The following is a 17,924-nucleotide window of genomic DNA, read 5'->3' as shown; positions in this document are numbered from 1 at the left end:
CTCAGGACCCACTTTCCACATCGGACACTCCCCCAACGTCAGACTCCAAGGGTACTCTCTCCTGTCCAGCCTCGCCATGACCCCTCACACTCCCTTCCCAGCATTCTCTTGCGGCCTCACCTCCCCTCCCTGTGGTGAGACCGCCCCCACCCCCCCCCACATTTACCCGGTCCTGGACTCTGGGACTTAGACCCTAGGGACCGCTTGTAGTCCCAGCAGTGGCCACTGCTCCAGGTGGTGCTGCATGGACTACAGGTTGTATTACACCTAAGTGAACGGGTGGAATTCTCACATCCAGACAATCCATGCTCCGAGGAAGGTAAAATGAATTAAGGACAGCGAGCATTGGTGGCGATGTGTTCCCCGCCAATTCTTTCGGTGATGGGGTAGGGAGCCCTGCCATCTGTTAAATTTTGGCCGTTTTGACAGATCTATGACTCTCATTATAGGGAATGGGGAGTAAATAGCACGCAGTCAATAGACTATAGTTATCAACAGTGAACCATCAGTTCATTCCTTATTCCTCATTGTTTGGTACAGTGCTTCTCTTTCGTCGTGCTTAAAAAAAACTAAAGACATCTGTTCTCTGGCCCTTTTCTATCTGAAAAACCATTTCTAGTTTTTGCATGGAAATCATTCATTTGCTTTTCCTGCAAAGTAGCTTCAATGCTTTTTTGCAATATTATATACATTCTTAAAAAAAAACATCTATTCTTAGCTATTATAATTGAGTGTTAATTGTGCTAAATGGGCATTGAGTGTTGGGAAACAACTAGGATATCTTAGGATGAAAATTATCTCGCTGTTTATGACTTCCTTGTTCGCATATTCACTTGTTTTAGATGAACAATTGTTTTAGATTAAAAATTTGATCTAAACTAGGAAATGATTTTGATAAACTGGAATTCTGAGGTTGGAATAAAGTTGTACTTGGTGTAGGTGTTAACTTACATGGAGTCAACTGTATTAACCAAAAATCAGGTCTATTCACAGCCAGGACCTCGTATCCTCTTGTCTTTGCTGTTTACTAATTTCCTGTAATGCAAGAATGCAAATTGTTTTGAACAATTGAATTGTACATTTCTAAATTGACATTTAATTTCTAACTTTAGGTGAGTAGACATCACTCCTTTTAATCAAGTAGTAATTCCATTACAAGGCAAGAGGATGGACTATACAAGAAAAAAAGAATCTTATGCTAGTACAGCTACTTGTCAATGCTGTTCATACTCTAGAATGGAAGCCATAGTCACATATATCAATGTGACTTGCCATTGTATATGTGGAGATATGAAAAATACCTCCTTGGCCCCAATTACAAAATTGGCATGAGTACAAAATTTGTTTATTACTTTCAAATGTACCCTTGTTTTATGTTTTGCCAGATGAGCCATTCAAATATTATTGAAGATAGACAAATCATCATGGTATTTGATTTTTGGTAGCTTCCAAATGTAGAACAGTTTCTTGCGTCCCTAAGGGGAGAATTTTCTCCCCGTCGGGGGGTAGGGGGGGGTTGGACGGGAGTGGGTGTGGGCAGGCACATAGCCGATCGCCGCCCGCAACCGGCTGCACGCTGCCATTTTGCGTAGGCGGGCCAATTAAGGCCTCCCCAGCGTGACGCACACCCGGAAACGCTGTGCACTCCCTGTGCAGGTGGGGAGAGTAGGCTGAGTCGGGGTCTGCGCTTTTTCACACATGCGCATGAAAGAGCGCAGAAATCTCCCTGAGGCACAGAGCTGCCTCAGGGAGATTAGTTTGATTTTGGAAAATTTTAATAAAGGAAGAAAAAATTTTTAAGACATGTCCCCTCATGCAACAGTGTCACATGAGCTGGGACATGTCAATGAATTTTATTAAAAATTTTTATTAAACTTTAAAAATCTTCATGAAACCTCATCCCATCCGTGGATGAGGTTTCATGATAAATGCGAAGGCCGCCTGGGCTCTTCGCCTGCCCGCCAACCTTAAGGTTGGACGGACAACTCAGGTAATTCATTTAATTAGTTTTTAAATGGCCTTAATAGGCCTTTGACAGTTCAGCAGGCGCGCAGCCGATTCTGCTGCACGCCCACCGAAGTGAAGATCTGAATGACACGCGGTGACATTGGGACGCATGCCCAACGTCACATGTGGTGAGTGGGGCCCGTCCCCGCTCACCGACCCAAAGATCCTGCCCTAAGAATCTGAAGTAGCATGCTTTGTTGCTGCTGGTTGACCAGGGGTGCTGAATTGTATTTAAAATTAATCTTTTAATTCATGCAATTTAAATGAAACTCTGACTAGCTTAATGTTACCAATCATTTGAGTGATTATTGCTAAATAACTAGGTAGCATGAAGTATTAACACAAAACTCAAGAAGATAAATGAGCTGAATGATGAAAGTATTTATTTTGAACTATGTTTTTTTGTTTAATATTTTGTTATTTCTGTTTCAGGTCAGACAGTACTACTGACAGGTTTGGGTAAGTGGTCACTTTACCTTACAGTGAAAAATGGCATTGGAAGCTGCATAAATATGAAGTTCATTTCAGTGTGTAACATTGGAGCTTTGCTGGGCTATATATTAAATTGAAGCATAACATTACTAAGACAAGATATATTGCTGGAATCTATTAATCGAGCTAACGCAAGCATGCAGTTAAAGGTGAAGGTTTATGCAATAGTAAGTATCCGTAATGGTGACCCAGTGTAAATCTGGTCTTTTGGTCCCTTTGGTAATGATAGTTATCTGCTCCTTCTGCATTTTAAAGGAGCAGGTTTCAGCAACTGAGTGTTGTATTTGGTCTTTTGTCATTTGACCTTGAATCTTGTCTGAACTGAGCTAATCCCTGTCTGCTGGTTGCAAGACTGGAGATGATCTCCAACAAGTTTCTAATGGATGCATGTCCACACCCATGTCTAGCTGTAATTTGGCAAACAATAGTAACCTCATTCCAGAGAAGCCACATGACTGTTATAGGAAATGGAAATGCTAATACCAGTGTTGTAGGTGGTGCTTAATCGAAGTTGAGATTGTGGGCAGAGCAGAGGATTCGTTAGTTTACGTTGGCCGATGTTGTACCTGAACCGAAAGCACTCACACCATTCATTCCCTGAGTATTATCTGTCATCTTGCTAAATTTAAAAAAACTATAATTACAGAGTAGATAGGCTGAACAGACTGAAACCTATTGAAGTGCAGCAAGTCCTTCTTAGCATAATTATCAGCAATGAGATAAGTCTATTTACATTGCTTTAAAATTTGTGTTTGGGCAACATAGAGAATACTCGGCAGAGGCTGAAGTTAAATGTTGAGTGCTTACCCTTGCATTAAAGTATATTACTTGTATTTATTTCAATCTCTAATGCAGTAAGCCTGTCAGAAAAGTAAATCAATTTTTTGATGATCTCTTCAATCAAAAAGAAAAAAAAACTGGCTGCTAAGCTTAGACTGATTTGTGAATTCAAGATTTAATACAGACAGTAGCAACATAGTTTTGAATTTTATGTATGCAAACATAGTGATTATTGGCACTATTTGTAAACAATCTATAATTGTTCATTCACAATTGACCCATGATTTAATAAGCAAAGTGCTATTTGAGGGTTTGCCTAAGTAGCATGTTGCATGTTGTTGATAAAATGCTCCTTCTAATATAAATGCACATGAAATTCAAATGTTTTGTTGCTTTCTGAAACATAATTAATACTGTTAATTTAAACGTGTTTCTCTGCAAACAAAACTTCTGTTGTTTATGGACAATATTCTTGTAGATTTCTTGCATTTGTTTTACCATGTCAAATTATTTGAATATAACACATTGTCCTTGCTATATCTCAAATCTCAATGCCATCAATCTATGTAGCTAGTGATTGAGGCTAAGACCAGAGCTTTGTACTTGAGTATATTGATGAACCCCAAGGTGCATTTTTCCCCCACACCTGACGAGTCTCTAACATCTCTTTCTTTGACATCAGAAATATTGCCTACCTCTTCCCCTCTCCTGCCAAAGTCCTCATTCATGTCTTTTTCACCTTGTGACTGTTTTCAATGCTTTTCTTATCTCCCTGCTTCCACCCTCCATAAACTACAAACCATTCACCTTGTCCTCATCAGCACCATGTCTCCTGGAATGATCGTCCCTGCCCTTGCGAAACTCCACTGGCTCCTTTGGCCCATAAAATCAACTTCAGGATCCTCAAACTCACCTTCAAATCCCTCCATAGGCTTGTCCCCCCTTCACGATCACTTCCATTCCTAAGTTCTTGTTACCGTTTATTTCTCCAGCACTGGCTTACTTCCTGTTTCCCACTTTCACTGCTGCAATGTTGGTTGCAGCTACACCAATGATCTCTGTCATGTGGAACTTCCTACTTCAGCTGCCTCTTTCCCTACTTTTAAATGCCTCTATTGTCAACTGTGCCTTCCCCCTCTTCTGTTTGTTCAGCACTTCGTTATCCGCTGCATGCTCAAATGTCTCTTTGTAAATCTATCTGCCTTTCCACCTCACTCTCATCTGTTGAGACCCATCTTTTTGACCACACTTTCAATCACGACTCCTAATATCTCCTCTTTTGGCTTTTTTTTCATTTTTGTCCATTTTCACCTCTGTGGGATATTTTTCTGTATTAACGGCACTATTTAATGCAAATTGTTATGGTTGTTGTCTTTTTGTGGTAAGATTAAAAACACGATATTATGGAAGTCTTTCACAAATCAATGAATGGCACCAATTGTCATTGACGAGATTCTGTATGTACTTGGAAGAAAAACACAAACGCTTGTTGGTCTTACGTCATGCTTAACACGGGTCTAAAGCGTAGTTTTCACTACATCTTTCATATTGTTTTCTTTATTAATATTTAACAATCTCTTTACATCTTAGTGTTAAACTACCAATTGGAAGAGTATTGATCTTTTTGATTACAGAACCAGATCTAGTTGTTTAGTGGTGGAATTTATTTCTGTTGGAAGAATACTTCCTATTCCATTCTTAACTCAAAAGGCAGCCTTAAAATTAAGTAAATATATACAAATGTAGGTTGAATCTGTCCAGTGATGGCTGTAAATGTGATGCTGATATGCTGTTTCTAATTTAGTTATACTGATATGAGTTGAATATTAACAATAATAACAATACAGTTAGGCTGCACCATATGAGCACCAAAATAGTGGGCAAGGATTGTGAGGTGGTGGAATCTAACCTTATAATTGTAATGTTTTATCTGGGCATATTACACCTGAATACATTTTTGACTGATATTGGAGTCTAATTTTTGTGTTGGGCTCAGGAAATGGGAGTCGGCCTATTTCCTGACTTCGGAAACCTGAGCCATAATTTCGTCTCCTAGAGAATTCCTGGTTCCCGAGGCTGCGTGGAGGAGTGTGTGTGCTGAGGCAGGCTGGTTAAAAGGCTCACCTTGGTTCACTGGGATATTGGACCAGCCCTCGCAACGATGTTCTTATGCCCCAACTCTCACACCTCACCACCCACGCCCCCCCCCAATGTCTTCTCATGTTCCCCATGCCCCCTCCTTTGTCATTCACCCAGTATCCACTAATGTATAGTCCTCAGGAGCCATGTAACAGCAATTGGAAATCTTTGAAATTGAAATGAAAAGAGTACACCTCTCACAATCTAAAAGAGGTGTCGCTCAAAAATATAACTATTTATACTTGAAAAAAATTCAGACCCAAAATGTTAAATCCCCTCAAGTGATCATTCCGTTATAAAAACAAACACAAACACCCATTCAGCAACCAAATCAAAAATAGATAATTCTTTATTAACCTCTTAAAATTGTCAATCAAACTGAGTGCACAATGCCCTGCTGTGATAAATGGTTCTCCAGCTTTTGAAACTAAGCAAAACATTCATAATGGGCTCAGCTGTCCAAAAAACCCCTTACAACTACAAACAATGGAACCTGTTAAAACAGGAAAAACAGATGGCTCAGCTTTATTTAAGCAACACCAGATGGACAGTTAATCAAAGCAGTCCAGGAACAGGTGGCTGTGTTTTTTCCTCTCGAAGAGAAAGCTACAGACCATTTTATTTTCAAATGTAATGCATTGTGGACATTTAAATCACTGCAGAGCATGACACTACAGTTCCCAGCACTGTTTTCTTAAGTTTTGAATGGAGAATAGAACTTTTCAAAATCGGCAGCACTTACATATTTCTGATCAATGTAATGATTAACTTATCTTTTCAGGACAGCCCTATGATCAATCACTGCAGTAAAAACACATCTAACTTATTACACAGCCTCTAATAATGACATTTGAATTTGTTAAAAAATTTAACACTTGCCTGTCAGAATATTGCCATATTCCTCAGCAGTCTTCCCCCAAGGTTTCTGAGCTCTCAAACAAATCAGGTTTTCAGAAGCCTTCCAAAACCCACCTGACCTGACAATATAAAGGGAGACAGGAAATACAAAGTTCCCCTAGGCCTGTCAATGACAATCCTGGTGTCAAGGACATTCAGGCAGGATAGTGACCCGACTCCAACTCGAATCTCTTCCCGCCTATGGAAAGATTGTGTGGGCCCCTTTTTATACATGGGAATTAAATTTACCATGAAAAAAACAGTGAAGTTTTGGTGTTTCTCGACCCGCTTTCCTACTGGAAGGACATGAAAATCCTGTGACTACATTACATACTGCAACAACAGTCTTAACAGTGCTACATAATTACGCTTGTTTGTTTTGCTGCTGTAGATTATTTCTTTATAATTTCTCAGTAACCCAATTATAACTCAGAAATCTTGGTATTTTGTACTTTCCTATATTATGATCTTGATTTTACTTCCTCAAAACAAAATTAATTTACACATTTGTACCAACAACATCTGAATAATTAAAAGATAGGACATCTTTTCTTTTGACCTCTTGTCTTCCAATTAGGAAATTAGAAACAATGAAACTTAATTTCTGGCCTTACCCTGTTTAACATTTATTGTGAGGGGAATTGAATATCAAAGTAGAGGTTATGCTTCAATTGTACAGGACACTGGTGAGAGCACATCATGAGTACTATGTACAGTATTGGTCTCCTTATTTAAGGAAGTATGTAAATGTGCTAGAAGCAGTTCAGAAAAGGTTTACTAGACTAATACCTGGAATGGGAAAGGTTGGACAGACTAGGCTTGTATCCACTGGAGTTTAGAAAAGTAAGAGGCAACTTGATTGAAACCTTTAAGATTCTGAGGAGTCTTGACAAGGTGAAAGTGGAGAGGATGTTTCCTCTTGTGGGACAATCTAGAACTAGAGGTCATTGTTTAAAAATAAGGGGTCGCCCATTTAGGGCGGAGATGAGGAGAAATGTTTTTCTCTCTGAGGGTAGTGAGTCTTTGGAACTCTCTTCCTCAAAAGGTGGTGGAAGGAAGCAGCCTTTGAATATTTTTAAGACAGAGGTAGATAGATTCTTGATAAACAAGGTTTATTGGGGATAGGCAGGAGATTACAATCGGGTCAGCCATGATCTTATTGAACGGTGGAGCAGGCTCGAGGGGCCGAGTGGCCTACTCCTGCTCCTAATTTGTATGTTTTTTTTTCAAGGAGTAGTAGGTTTTTTCAGTATTATTTAGCAATGACAAGTGTGTTAACGATGTTCTTGATTGGTAATGATTATTGGTTAGTCAAATTTGCATTTACAAATTGATTGTAGTGCACGTGGTTTGTTAGCATGTGCGGGGAGTGTAGGGAAGAAAGGTTCAAAGATTTTACTAAAGTCAAACCAAAACTATTTTGCAGCCATTAGTAAGACCTCATTGTACCTTTGATCACAGCAGTTGCTTTCATACACCTGTCTCTGAGATGGATTGCTTATAATGTTACTAGCTTGGCGAGTAGTGATATTTGTGGCTGTGAATCTCAGTCAATATGTGCAATTTAACACCTTGAAGCCATGTGTAGTGTAAATTGTCATCTATTTCCATGTTTGTCAAATCATTTATGTTTCAAAGATTTACCTTCCAAGTGTTGGCTCAGCATTAGCTACTTAAATCTCTTGAATCTGGCAGATATCTCATCCAACGAGTGAGTGATTCACTTTCTGTGTAAATCAGTAGAAATAATTAAAATGCTGCAAAGGTTAAGCCAGTTACGGAACCTGCACTACTTTGAAGAATAGCCTTCACAAAAATAAGTGAATAGTAACATCACTAATGATGATCTAAGTTTATAACTCATGCAATGTATGGATAACTAACAAAACATAAATGTGTTGTTATTTAATGCAAAAATAGATTTAGTATGAGGATGAGAGAAGTGTATAAAATAGAAGATTCCCACTTGTACCTAAACCAGATTTGAATTTTCAGTAAGATGTAAATAAGCATTAGAACACGTAATAAATTCCATAATTGAATCGCAGAGCTTGCCTGTGTTGAAATTGTCAAACCCACTGATTTATTGTGTCTGGAGAAATAAATTTGCCTTTTTTATGGTGTGGTGTCTTGAGATTTTGAAGATCAAATTCTGAGACTCAATTGATTTTTCTTCACTGGCCTCTTTCCAAAGCCCAGGATATCCCTCACTTCTGCTAGACCCCACAGTTTCCATTGCTGATAAATTCCAACCCAGTTGCCTATAATCTTGTCGCATAGTCTGGGCTTTTAAAAAGATTAAACCGAGTATTGATGGAAAGGAACATGATAATAAAAAAAATTGATGACATTTTCACAGACAGTATCCCATGATACCATCTAAAAAAATGATTTGACTTATTTCGTCACAGAAAATACATTTCGCACTATGTGACTTAAATCAAATCATATGGCACATACTTGATTTGCTTGACCAATGCCATAGGAAATCTGTTATGTAATAAAAATGGTACATCTAGTGCACATTTTCATATGTTCACACAACGAATGTCATTCAAATTTCTGTCTCGACGTTGGATGGAGCACAACTCCATTTCAGCAGAATAATATATTGTAGTATTATGAGATACAATAGTCTTGTCCTTAGAAGACTTGCTCTAAGCAATACCATTATATATAACAGATCAATCAGATGTCACACATTTGATTAAAAAGTGAAAGAAGGTAATTCATTCCTGCTGACTACTTCTTACCTCTCAGGGTGTCAGGATCTGTTTAAGATCAATTAGCATCAAATTGACCACAAGAATGCATACCAATTAGAGTGTGCTTTTTCTCATTTGTTAATGGCATGTGGGTGTTGCTGGAAAGACCAGCGTTTATTGTCCATTTCAAATTGTTCTTGAGAAGGTGGTGGTGAGGAATAAATGTGTCTTTTTTTGGAATGACAGCAGTGACTAGTGGGGTACCACAGGGATCAGTGCTTGGGCCCCAACTATCACAATATATATCAATGATTTGGATGAGGGAGCCAAATGTAATATTTCCAAGTTTGCTGACGACACAAAACTTGGTGGGAATGTGAGTGATGAGGAGGGTGTTAAGAGGCTTCAAGGTGATTTAGACAGTTGAGTGAGTGGGAAAATATATGGCAGATGCAGTATAATGTGGATAAGTGTGAAGTTTTCAACTTCAGTAGGAAAACAGAATGGCAGAGTATTATTTAAATGGTGATAGACTGGGAAATGCTGATGCACAAAGGGACCTGGGTGTCTTTTTACACCAATCACTGAAAGCAAGCATGCAGGTGCAGCAAGCAGTTAAGAAGTCAAATTGTATGTTAGCCTTCATTGTTGGAGGACTTGAATACAGAAGCAAGGATGTCTTACTGCAGCTGTACAGGGCCTTGGTGAGACCACACCTGGAGTATTGTGTGCAGTTTTGGTCTCCTTACCTAAGAAAGGATATACTTGCCATGGAGGGAGTGCAGTGAATGTTCACCAGAGTGATTCCTGGGGTGGCAGGATTGTTATATGAAGAGAGATTGGGCTGACTGTGCCTGTATTCACTGGAGTTTAGAATAACGAGAGGAGATCTCATTGAAACATATAAAATTCTGACAAGGATGGACAGACTGGATGCAGGAATGATACTTCCTTGGGCTGTGGGGGTGGGGGAGGCGGTGTCTAGAACAAGAGGTCATAGTCTCAGGATATGGGATAGACCATTTAGGATGAGATGAGGAGAAACTTCTTCACTCAGAGGGTAGTGAACCTATGGAATTCTCTATCACAAAAAGTTGTGGAGGCTAAGTCACTGAATATATCTAAGAAGGAAATAGATGGATTCCTGGACTCTAAAGGCGTCAAGGGGTATGGGGAGAGAGCAGGAGTACGGCATTGAGATAGATGATCAGCCATGATCATATTGAATGGACGAGCAGGCTTGAAGGGCCAAATTACCTACTCTTGCTCCTATTTTCTATGTTTCTATAACAGCAAACGGCTGCAGCTTCATAGAAGAACATTTTATGCTCTACATTGTCTAATGCTCTATAATCCGTACTGATCTATTGTGAGCAATTGGACAGGAGATTTGCTGGGACTGTGAAAAGTTTATATTGCTACAAAATCTTGCCGTGACAGTTTACTTCAAAAAAGCCGTATGTTTGCCATTGGTAGTGAAATATGAGTGGTTCTCCCTCTTTAGAGTGATGAATTATTTGCATAAATACTGTGCAGAATCTAGACCCTTTTGTGAGGAAAGGAATTACGTTTAATGACCTGTGAGCACCTTAATGACCAGTTTAAAGGTTGCATTTACAGAAGGGTCAGGTTATCTGCCATGGGAAAAATCATGGGCCAGATTTAGCCATCAGTGGCGAATGAATGGTGCCAGCCTTATGTTACACTTACACTTGTCCAGAACCTTTCTGTGGGATTTTTCACTAGAATTTACGGTCAATTAGAGAGCTAAAGAGTGCATAGTCCCTACAGGAGATCTGTATAAACAGGGCTAAGAATTCTGCATCTCCTTAACCAATCAGAGTGAAGAAACATACAAATTAGGAGCAGGAGTAGGCCATTTGGCCCCTCGAGCCGGCTCTGCCATTCAGTATGATCATGGCTGATCCGACTGTGGGCTCAACTCCACATTCCACCTACCCCGATAACCTTTGACTCCCTTGTTAGTCAAGAATGTATCTATCTCTGCCTTAAAAATATTAATTGACCCTGCCTCCACCACTCTCTGGGGAGAGAGTTACAAAGATTCATGACCCTCTGAGAGGAAACATTTCTTCTCATCTCCATTTCAAATGAGAGACCCCTTAATTTTAACTGTGTCCCCTAGTTCTAGTCTCTCCCACAAGAGGAAACATCTTTTTAGCATCCACCCTGTCAAGTCCCCTCAGGTTCTTATATGCTTCAATAAGATCAGCTTGCAATCTTCTAAACTCCAATGGATACAAGCCCACCCTGTCAAACTTTTCCTGTTAAGATAACTCCCCCATCCCAGATATCAGTCAATTGAACCTTCTCTGAACTGCTTCTAATGCATTTATGTTCTTTCTTAAGACCAAAACAGTACATTAGGGGTCTCACTAACACCCTGTACAACTGTGGCAAAACATTACTACTTTTATATTCCATTCCCCTTGCAATAAACAACAACATTCCATTTGCCTTCCTAATCAATTGCTGTACCTGCATACTAACTTTTCCTGATTCATATACCAGGACACACACATGCCTCTGTACCTCAAAGTTCTACAGTGTCTCTCCATTTAAATAATATGCTGCTTTTCTATTCTTCCTGCCAAAATGGACAAGTTCACATTTTCCCACATTGTACTCCATCTAACAAATTTTTGCCCATTCGCTTAACCTATGTCTCTTTGCAGACTTCTTATGCCCTCCTCACAACCCACTTTCCCACCTACCTTGGTGTCATCAGCAAATTTAATAACCATACATTAGGTCCCTTCATCTGAGTCATTGATATAAACTGTAAACAGCTCATTAATCAACTGTGCAGAGTCTGAATCAAGAACTGTCAGAATAGTTAATTCAATATCAAATCAAGTACAGAAAGCAAAATAAAGAGAAGGAAAGAAAGATGAGATTAAGATGGAGAAATAAGAGACCATAAAAAGTGAAGAAAGCAATTTTTAAAAAAATTCTGAAGTGCTCCCACAGGCCATGCAACAGTCATTGGGCCACACTACCTACAGCTTTGCATCTCAGTCCCTTGCCTGGCATAGCTCTGCACTCCATCATCCCAGCACTTACTGATTTTCATGCTCTGTTCCCTTGGGTCTCTGGCGGAACCAGTTTCTGCCCCTAATCCTGCTGCCCCCCCCCACTTCCAGTGTACAGAATCCTTACTGTTTGAATATCTGTTCTGTACCTTGTATAGGAACATAGGATTATGGGAGTAGGAGTAGGCCATTTGGCCCCTCGAGCCTACTCCGCCATTCAATAAGACCATGGTTGTGGTCTCAGTACAACACAATTTCTCAGTTTAAACATATTTTGTATATGTTCTCCATGTGCGCATGACTTTATTGCTTAACCAGTAGATATTGAGAGCCTTGTTTAAAATCAGTTGCATTCTTCATTAGAATAAGAAGTTTTGTGGTGGCATAAATAGGGATAATGCAGGCTCATTTTGGTTTAGCTGCAGAGATTTAATGCCATGTACTAGCAGTCGATGCTATATATTACATCTTCAAGGACTATTAAAAATGTAATTTGGATTAAATTATTCAACTAAATTGATCAATAAATCCAGTCTAATGTTTTATGGAAAATTGTGTTTATTCCACAGAAATCCAAATGAAGACTTTATACACAGAGTAATTTAAACATCAAAATCACATAGACATGTTTTAATTATAGAAAGGTTTTCTGGATGGTGAAATAGATCCAAGTAATGCCTGCCTCGACTCTTAACCCCAATAGCTATCTATCTTTTCAGCTTGCTATGGAGACCAGTAATTACAGTGCCTTAATTTACATCAGAACTTTTGTCTTTCTCCACCCCATGGCTCATTTCCAGATAATGAAGAGATGCTAATGCAGGGTTAGAACAGGAAATAGTGTCTTGTTTAAAGATAGTTCTATTAATCTCCACTAATATTGTCTTTTAGTAATGTGCTATTTTGTCAGGCCGATTCATTGTGAACTGATACCCTTCAGAATTTAATGCTCAAAGTCTGTGATTTAAAAGTTTCCACCCTCAACCTTAATGTTCATGAATGTTTCACAGGCAAATTTTTCACAGCTGTTAAACATGGAGAAAAGGTGTTATTTTGAAAGCTGAAAGTAACTGCTAAACTCAATGGGTTAATAGTTAATATTGTAGGATATCTTTTGGATTATTACATTCTTGCACCCTTGTTGACAGGTGGGTTGAAACATTTTTCCCTAGGTCGTAACTTAGTGTGTTACAATTTGCGTGGGGTACATCATGGCACACTGGTGTTGCTATACAACTTCTGTCTATCTCCAAGATAGGATTTTCGCTAACAAGCCACTTACCAGTACCTTAATCATGTTTCTCCTAACCCACTGCCTGTAACGATTCCATTCCTTTCTCCCAGTTTCATTGTCCCTGCTACATCTGCTCTGATATTGCCACATTCCGCACCAGAGCTTATGAAAGTCTCCCTTTTACCTCAGGTAGAACTGTCCCACTTCCCGTTCCCCATCTTACATCCCTCTTAGCTACATCACCAGCCTCTGCATTTGAGAAATTATCTTCTACCATTTCTGCCACATTTCCCCTCCCTTTTTTTCTCTTCACTTTCCATTTCCTCAGTGCCACTCTGTTTCACTCTCATCCCCTACAATTCTTTTCCTGGTACCTTCCCTTCAAACACAAAAGGCCATTCTTCTCCTCCTCAGATATCACTGTAAAGGAACCCAAACACTCCTTCTGTGTGAGAAAGCAATTAAATCAGATTTAAGAAAATTTATAAAGACTCCACACAATTCATTAATTCATCTGCTCTTCCAATTCTACGTCAGATACAGAACAAGCGAGATTCAGAATAAACCTCCATCTATGCTGTTCTATCAAACAGTAGCCTAGTGATTATGCATTATAAGCCAGTGAAAAGTTATGAATATTGAACTCGGCACATTCAGAAAATGAACCATGATAGCTTCCCAATTGTCATTTTGAGAAAAGGGTTCATGGCCCCTACTCAATCTCATATGTGTTAAGTATGCCGGTGTATGACACTAATCTTACACTATATAATTGTCTCTGTGTTCTCTGAAGTCTAAATTCAATTGTGAGCCATTGCTGCAGGATAGACTCACCAGAGAGACCCTGGGAGTTTTCCAGGTCCTGTATTGATAGAAAAGATAAACTACGATGGGTGTTACCTTTTAGGGTGGGATTTTCCGCACCCGCCTACTGCAGGGATCTTCCGGTCCCGCCACAGGTCAATGGACTTATGGCTGAGGCACCGCCTCACTCCTGGCGGGTCCCACCCGCGACAGGGCTGGAAAAACCCAGCCTTAGAACTTCATTATAACAAAAATGGAGACCCTATGGATAGGGATGAGAGGCATGAGGGGAAGGAAATTAGTTCTGAACATTTGTTGTAAATCACAAGATCAGGAGGGGGAATGGAATTGAACCAGGAACTTTATTATGAAAGGGGAAAGCATGTATAGGAGCACATGTAGTTGCTACTGGTGGCCAAGAATAGGTTGGAAAACTCATAAAGGTTGCAATTGAAGTGAAAACCTGATCCTGAACACAATATTGATATAAGAAACACACACAGCAATGGTGCTATTCAATCTGACATTGGGTTATAAGAGGTGGTAGAGCAGGACAGAGTCAGAAAATACATTATGTAAGTGAACGTTATAATGAAATAAATAATTGTTGCAGTTAGACCATTCAGCTTTAGAGGGGCAGTTTTTGATGGGATGACATCTGTACAAATCTGCCTCCATCACTCCTCTCGCCTGAAAAAGAAAACAACCCTTGACCTCCTTGTCCTTGCCCCATCTCCAACTTTCCTTTCCTCTTCAGAGTCCTTGAACATGTTGTCACCTCCCAAATTCATGTCCATCTTTCCTGTAATACTATGTTTGAATCCTTTCAATCAGGTTTCCATCCCTGCTACAGTACTGAAATGGTTCTCATCAAAGCTACAAATGACATCCCATGTGACTGTGACCATTGTAAGCTCAACCTCCTCTTCATTCTCCACATGTACCCTTTGACATGGTTGACCATACCAACCTCTTTCAATGTTTCTCTACTGTTGTCCAGCTGGAAGGGTCTTCACTCACCTGGCTCCATCCTTACCCAGTCCAAGCCAGAGAACTACCTACAATGACTTCTCTTCCCACTCCTACAGTGCTACCTCTGGTGTCCCCAGATAAGCTATCATAGGACCCCCTCATATTTCTCACCTACATATAGCTTCTTGATGATGTAATCTAGCTGTACCTCTTAATACCCTCCACTGTCTAAATTGTCAGACTACCTGGTCAATTTCTGGGTGAACAGAAATTTCCTCCAAAGCCATTGACTTCGATCACCGCCATAAACCCCATTCCCTGACCTAGACACTAACTCCATCTCTGTGCCTGTAACTGTCCAAGGCTGAACTTTAAAGTTTGCAACTATGGTAGCATATTTGACCTGTGGTAGCATATTTGACTGTGAGATTAGCTACCCACCACATATCCATGCCATTATTAAGATTACCTATTTCCACCTCTGACATCCTACAAATCTACCCATGCCTTAGCTCAGCTGCTGCTGAAATCCTCATTCAAGCCTTTTGTTACTTCTAGACTTGACTATAGTATTGCACTCCTGGCTGGCCTTCCAATTTCTATTCTCTGTAAATTTGAGCTCATCCAAAACTCTGCTGCTCATGTCTTAACTTATACTAAGTCTTGTTCACACATCACTCCTGTGAATGCTGACCTACATTGGCTCCTGGTTAAGAAATGCCTTGATTTTAAAAATATTACTCTTGTTTTCAAATCCATCCAAGGCCTTCTTACTTCTGTAGCCTCCTCCAGCCCTAAAATATTCCAGATATTTGCATTTCTCCAACTCTGGCCTCTTGAGCATTCCTGATTTTAATCACTCCATCATTGGTAAGCATACCTTTAGCTGCTCAGGAGCTAAGCTCTGGTATTCACTCCCTAAGTCTGTCTATCTCTCTACCTCCTTTAAGATGCTTCTTAAAAACTACCTCTTTGACAAAGCTTCTGGTCATCTGCCTTGATGCCTCCTTATGTGGCTTGGTATCAAATGTATCTGATAGTGTTCCTGTGAAACGTCTTGGGACAGTTTACTATGTTAAAAATGTGATATAATATTCATAGTAGTGATGGTATAACAAAACTTGGCTAGAAAACACTAGCAAAAGGAAAATTATTCAAATACAAATGCATCAACTTTAGAAATAGTAGCCCAAAATTATGAAAACCCTATCAACCACTAGAACCTTGGCCAGGCAAGATTTCTGTCATCAGTTTGCCCTTGCCCAGATGCTAACCCAAATCCTGGGTATGGCATCATATAAATAATTGGGGTGGATACACTGAGTAGTAATGGAACAAATGGCACACTTGCCCTGAGGTGTAAACGGGACTTCTGAATAGAACCTCCCATATATGACATGAAGCAGGTACACTTGCTATACAATGGCCGTAATTACACACCATAATGCCATCTGCAAATACTGATTGATTTAAGATCCATCTCTCAGATTATTTGATATTTACATATAGACTTGTAGAACTGACTTACAAACCTTCTATTGCAACTGCATTTGTTAAATGTGGGTGGAGCCTTCTCACCTTAGTCTCTGCTGAAACACCAGGAACATTAGTGGTGGGTCGGGAACCCATTGAACTCTCCAGTGGGCTTTAACTGGGCCACGGTATTGGCACACCACCTCTCGGTTCCCTGGCCAATCAGAGTGTGCAGGTGGGATTACGAGCTGGATCTGACAGAGGGTTAGAATGGGTCACCTGGACATGAGGATGCAGCAACCACAGGAATGGAGAAGAGCCCTGGGAAGTCTGTTCCCCAGGTGTCTCAATCTTAGGGGATCTGTTGTGGGATCTAAGGGACTGCAGTGAGGTGAGCTTTCCTCAGGACAGCACCGTCCAAGCAGGCAGTGATCAAGGATGTCAGCATCAGCAATACAGTCCCTCCAACCTGGAGACAGTGCACCAAGAAGGTCCAGGACCTCAAGAACGTTGGAAAGGTGAATGACAGAGCAATTTCAGGTGCCAAATCCTACATTCTGATTTGCCCAGCATTCTCCTGTACAGCACTTAACAGGACAACATTCCTTGCAGCTGCACTCATTCCATGCACTCATTTCCATGCACCTCGCAACCCTATCTGAGCAGCTGTTGCACATCCTCATCCTGTTGCTCTCTTGCCTCCTTAAACTCATCCTCCACAAATGCTGTTTTTCTTTGTTACACACACAAGCCATTGCTAACACTCATAGCTTTATCTCCTTGCAGCAGAAGAGAGCACATAACCTCAGGGAGAGGCAGAGACCCAGGGGAAGAGGGGAGGAGGTGACAGGTGGAGGGGGTGAGGCAGAGTGACCATCTAGTAACAGGTAATGGCCACAATTGATGGCCATTGGTAATGCACACCTACCAGGTCCACTGGAAAGGAGGTTTTGTTCCGAGAGGCTGCAGATGTCAACAACGACCTGGTCAGTCTGAGCTCTATGGCAGCCATTGGTGCCTCGGAGCTCGCGACCCCAAAATCTTGTCTTATGGCCCCACAGTTTGGGAACCACTGTGTTAAAGGATTGAAATGTGATATAAGTGCTATTTCAACTTCCATATTGATTTCGTAATACATACTCAAAGCCTTCACAGATGTACTACAATATCTTACAACATATGTTCATAAATAATTAAAAGCCTAATTAGGAGTTTCAATGCAATGACTTTGAGGATGTTTCAGAATTCTGTGGAGCATGTGGAAGATTTATTTTTCAAATTGTTTTGAGGAAATTATTTTGTTTTAGTCACCTTTCTCATGCAGCCAGGTATACTAACATTTAAATATATTGAACTGCTGCAAGATTT

General features: G+C 40.2%; 1 protein-coding gene across 2 annotated transcripts in view; it reads left to right on the top strand.

Moving 5' to 3' along the window:
* The window catches only part of gramd1ba (GRAM domain containing 1Ba), a 500,575-nt gene that overhangs the window by 191,910 nt on the left and 290,741 nt on the right, over positions 1-17,924 (top strand). For both annotated transcript variants that reach the window (XM_078531845.1, XM_078531813.1), the window contains exon 3: positions 2,440-2,466. Coding sequence is in view for 1 of the 2 variants with exons in the window: in XM_078531813.1 (XP_078387939.1) it covers positions 2,440-2,466 (27 nt within the window). In the remaining variant the exon portion in view is untranslated. The remainder of the gene's footprint in view (positions 1-2,439; positions 2,467-17,924) is intronic.

This window comes from Cetorhinus maximus, chromosome 2 (genome assembly GCF_964194155.1).
Source record: "Cetorhinus maximus chromosome 2, sCetMax3.hap1.1, whole genome shotgun sequence".
NCBI lineage: Eukaryota > Metazoa > Chordata > Chondrichthyes > Lamniformes > Cetorhinidae > Cetorhinus > Cetorhinus maximus.
Note: the sequence above shows the minus strand (reverse complement) of the source record. Positions and strands in the feature narration are given on the sequence as shown.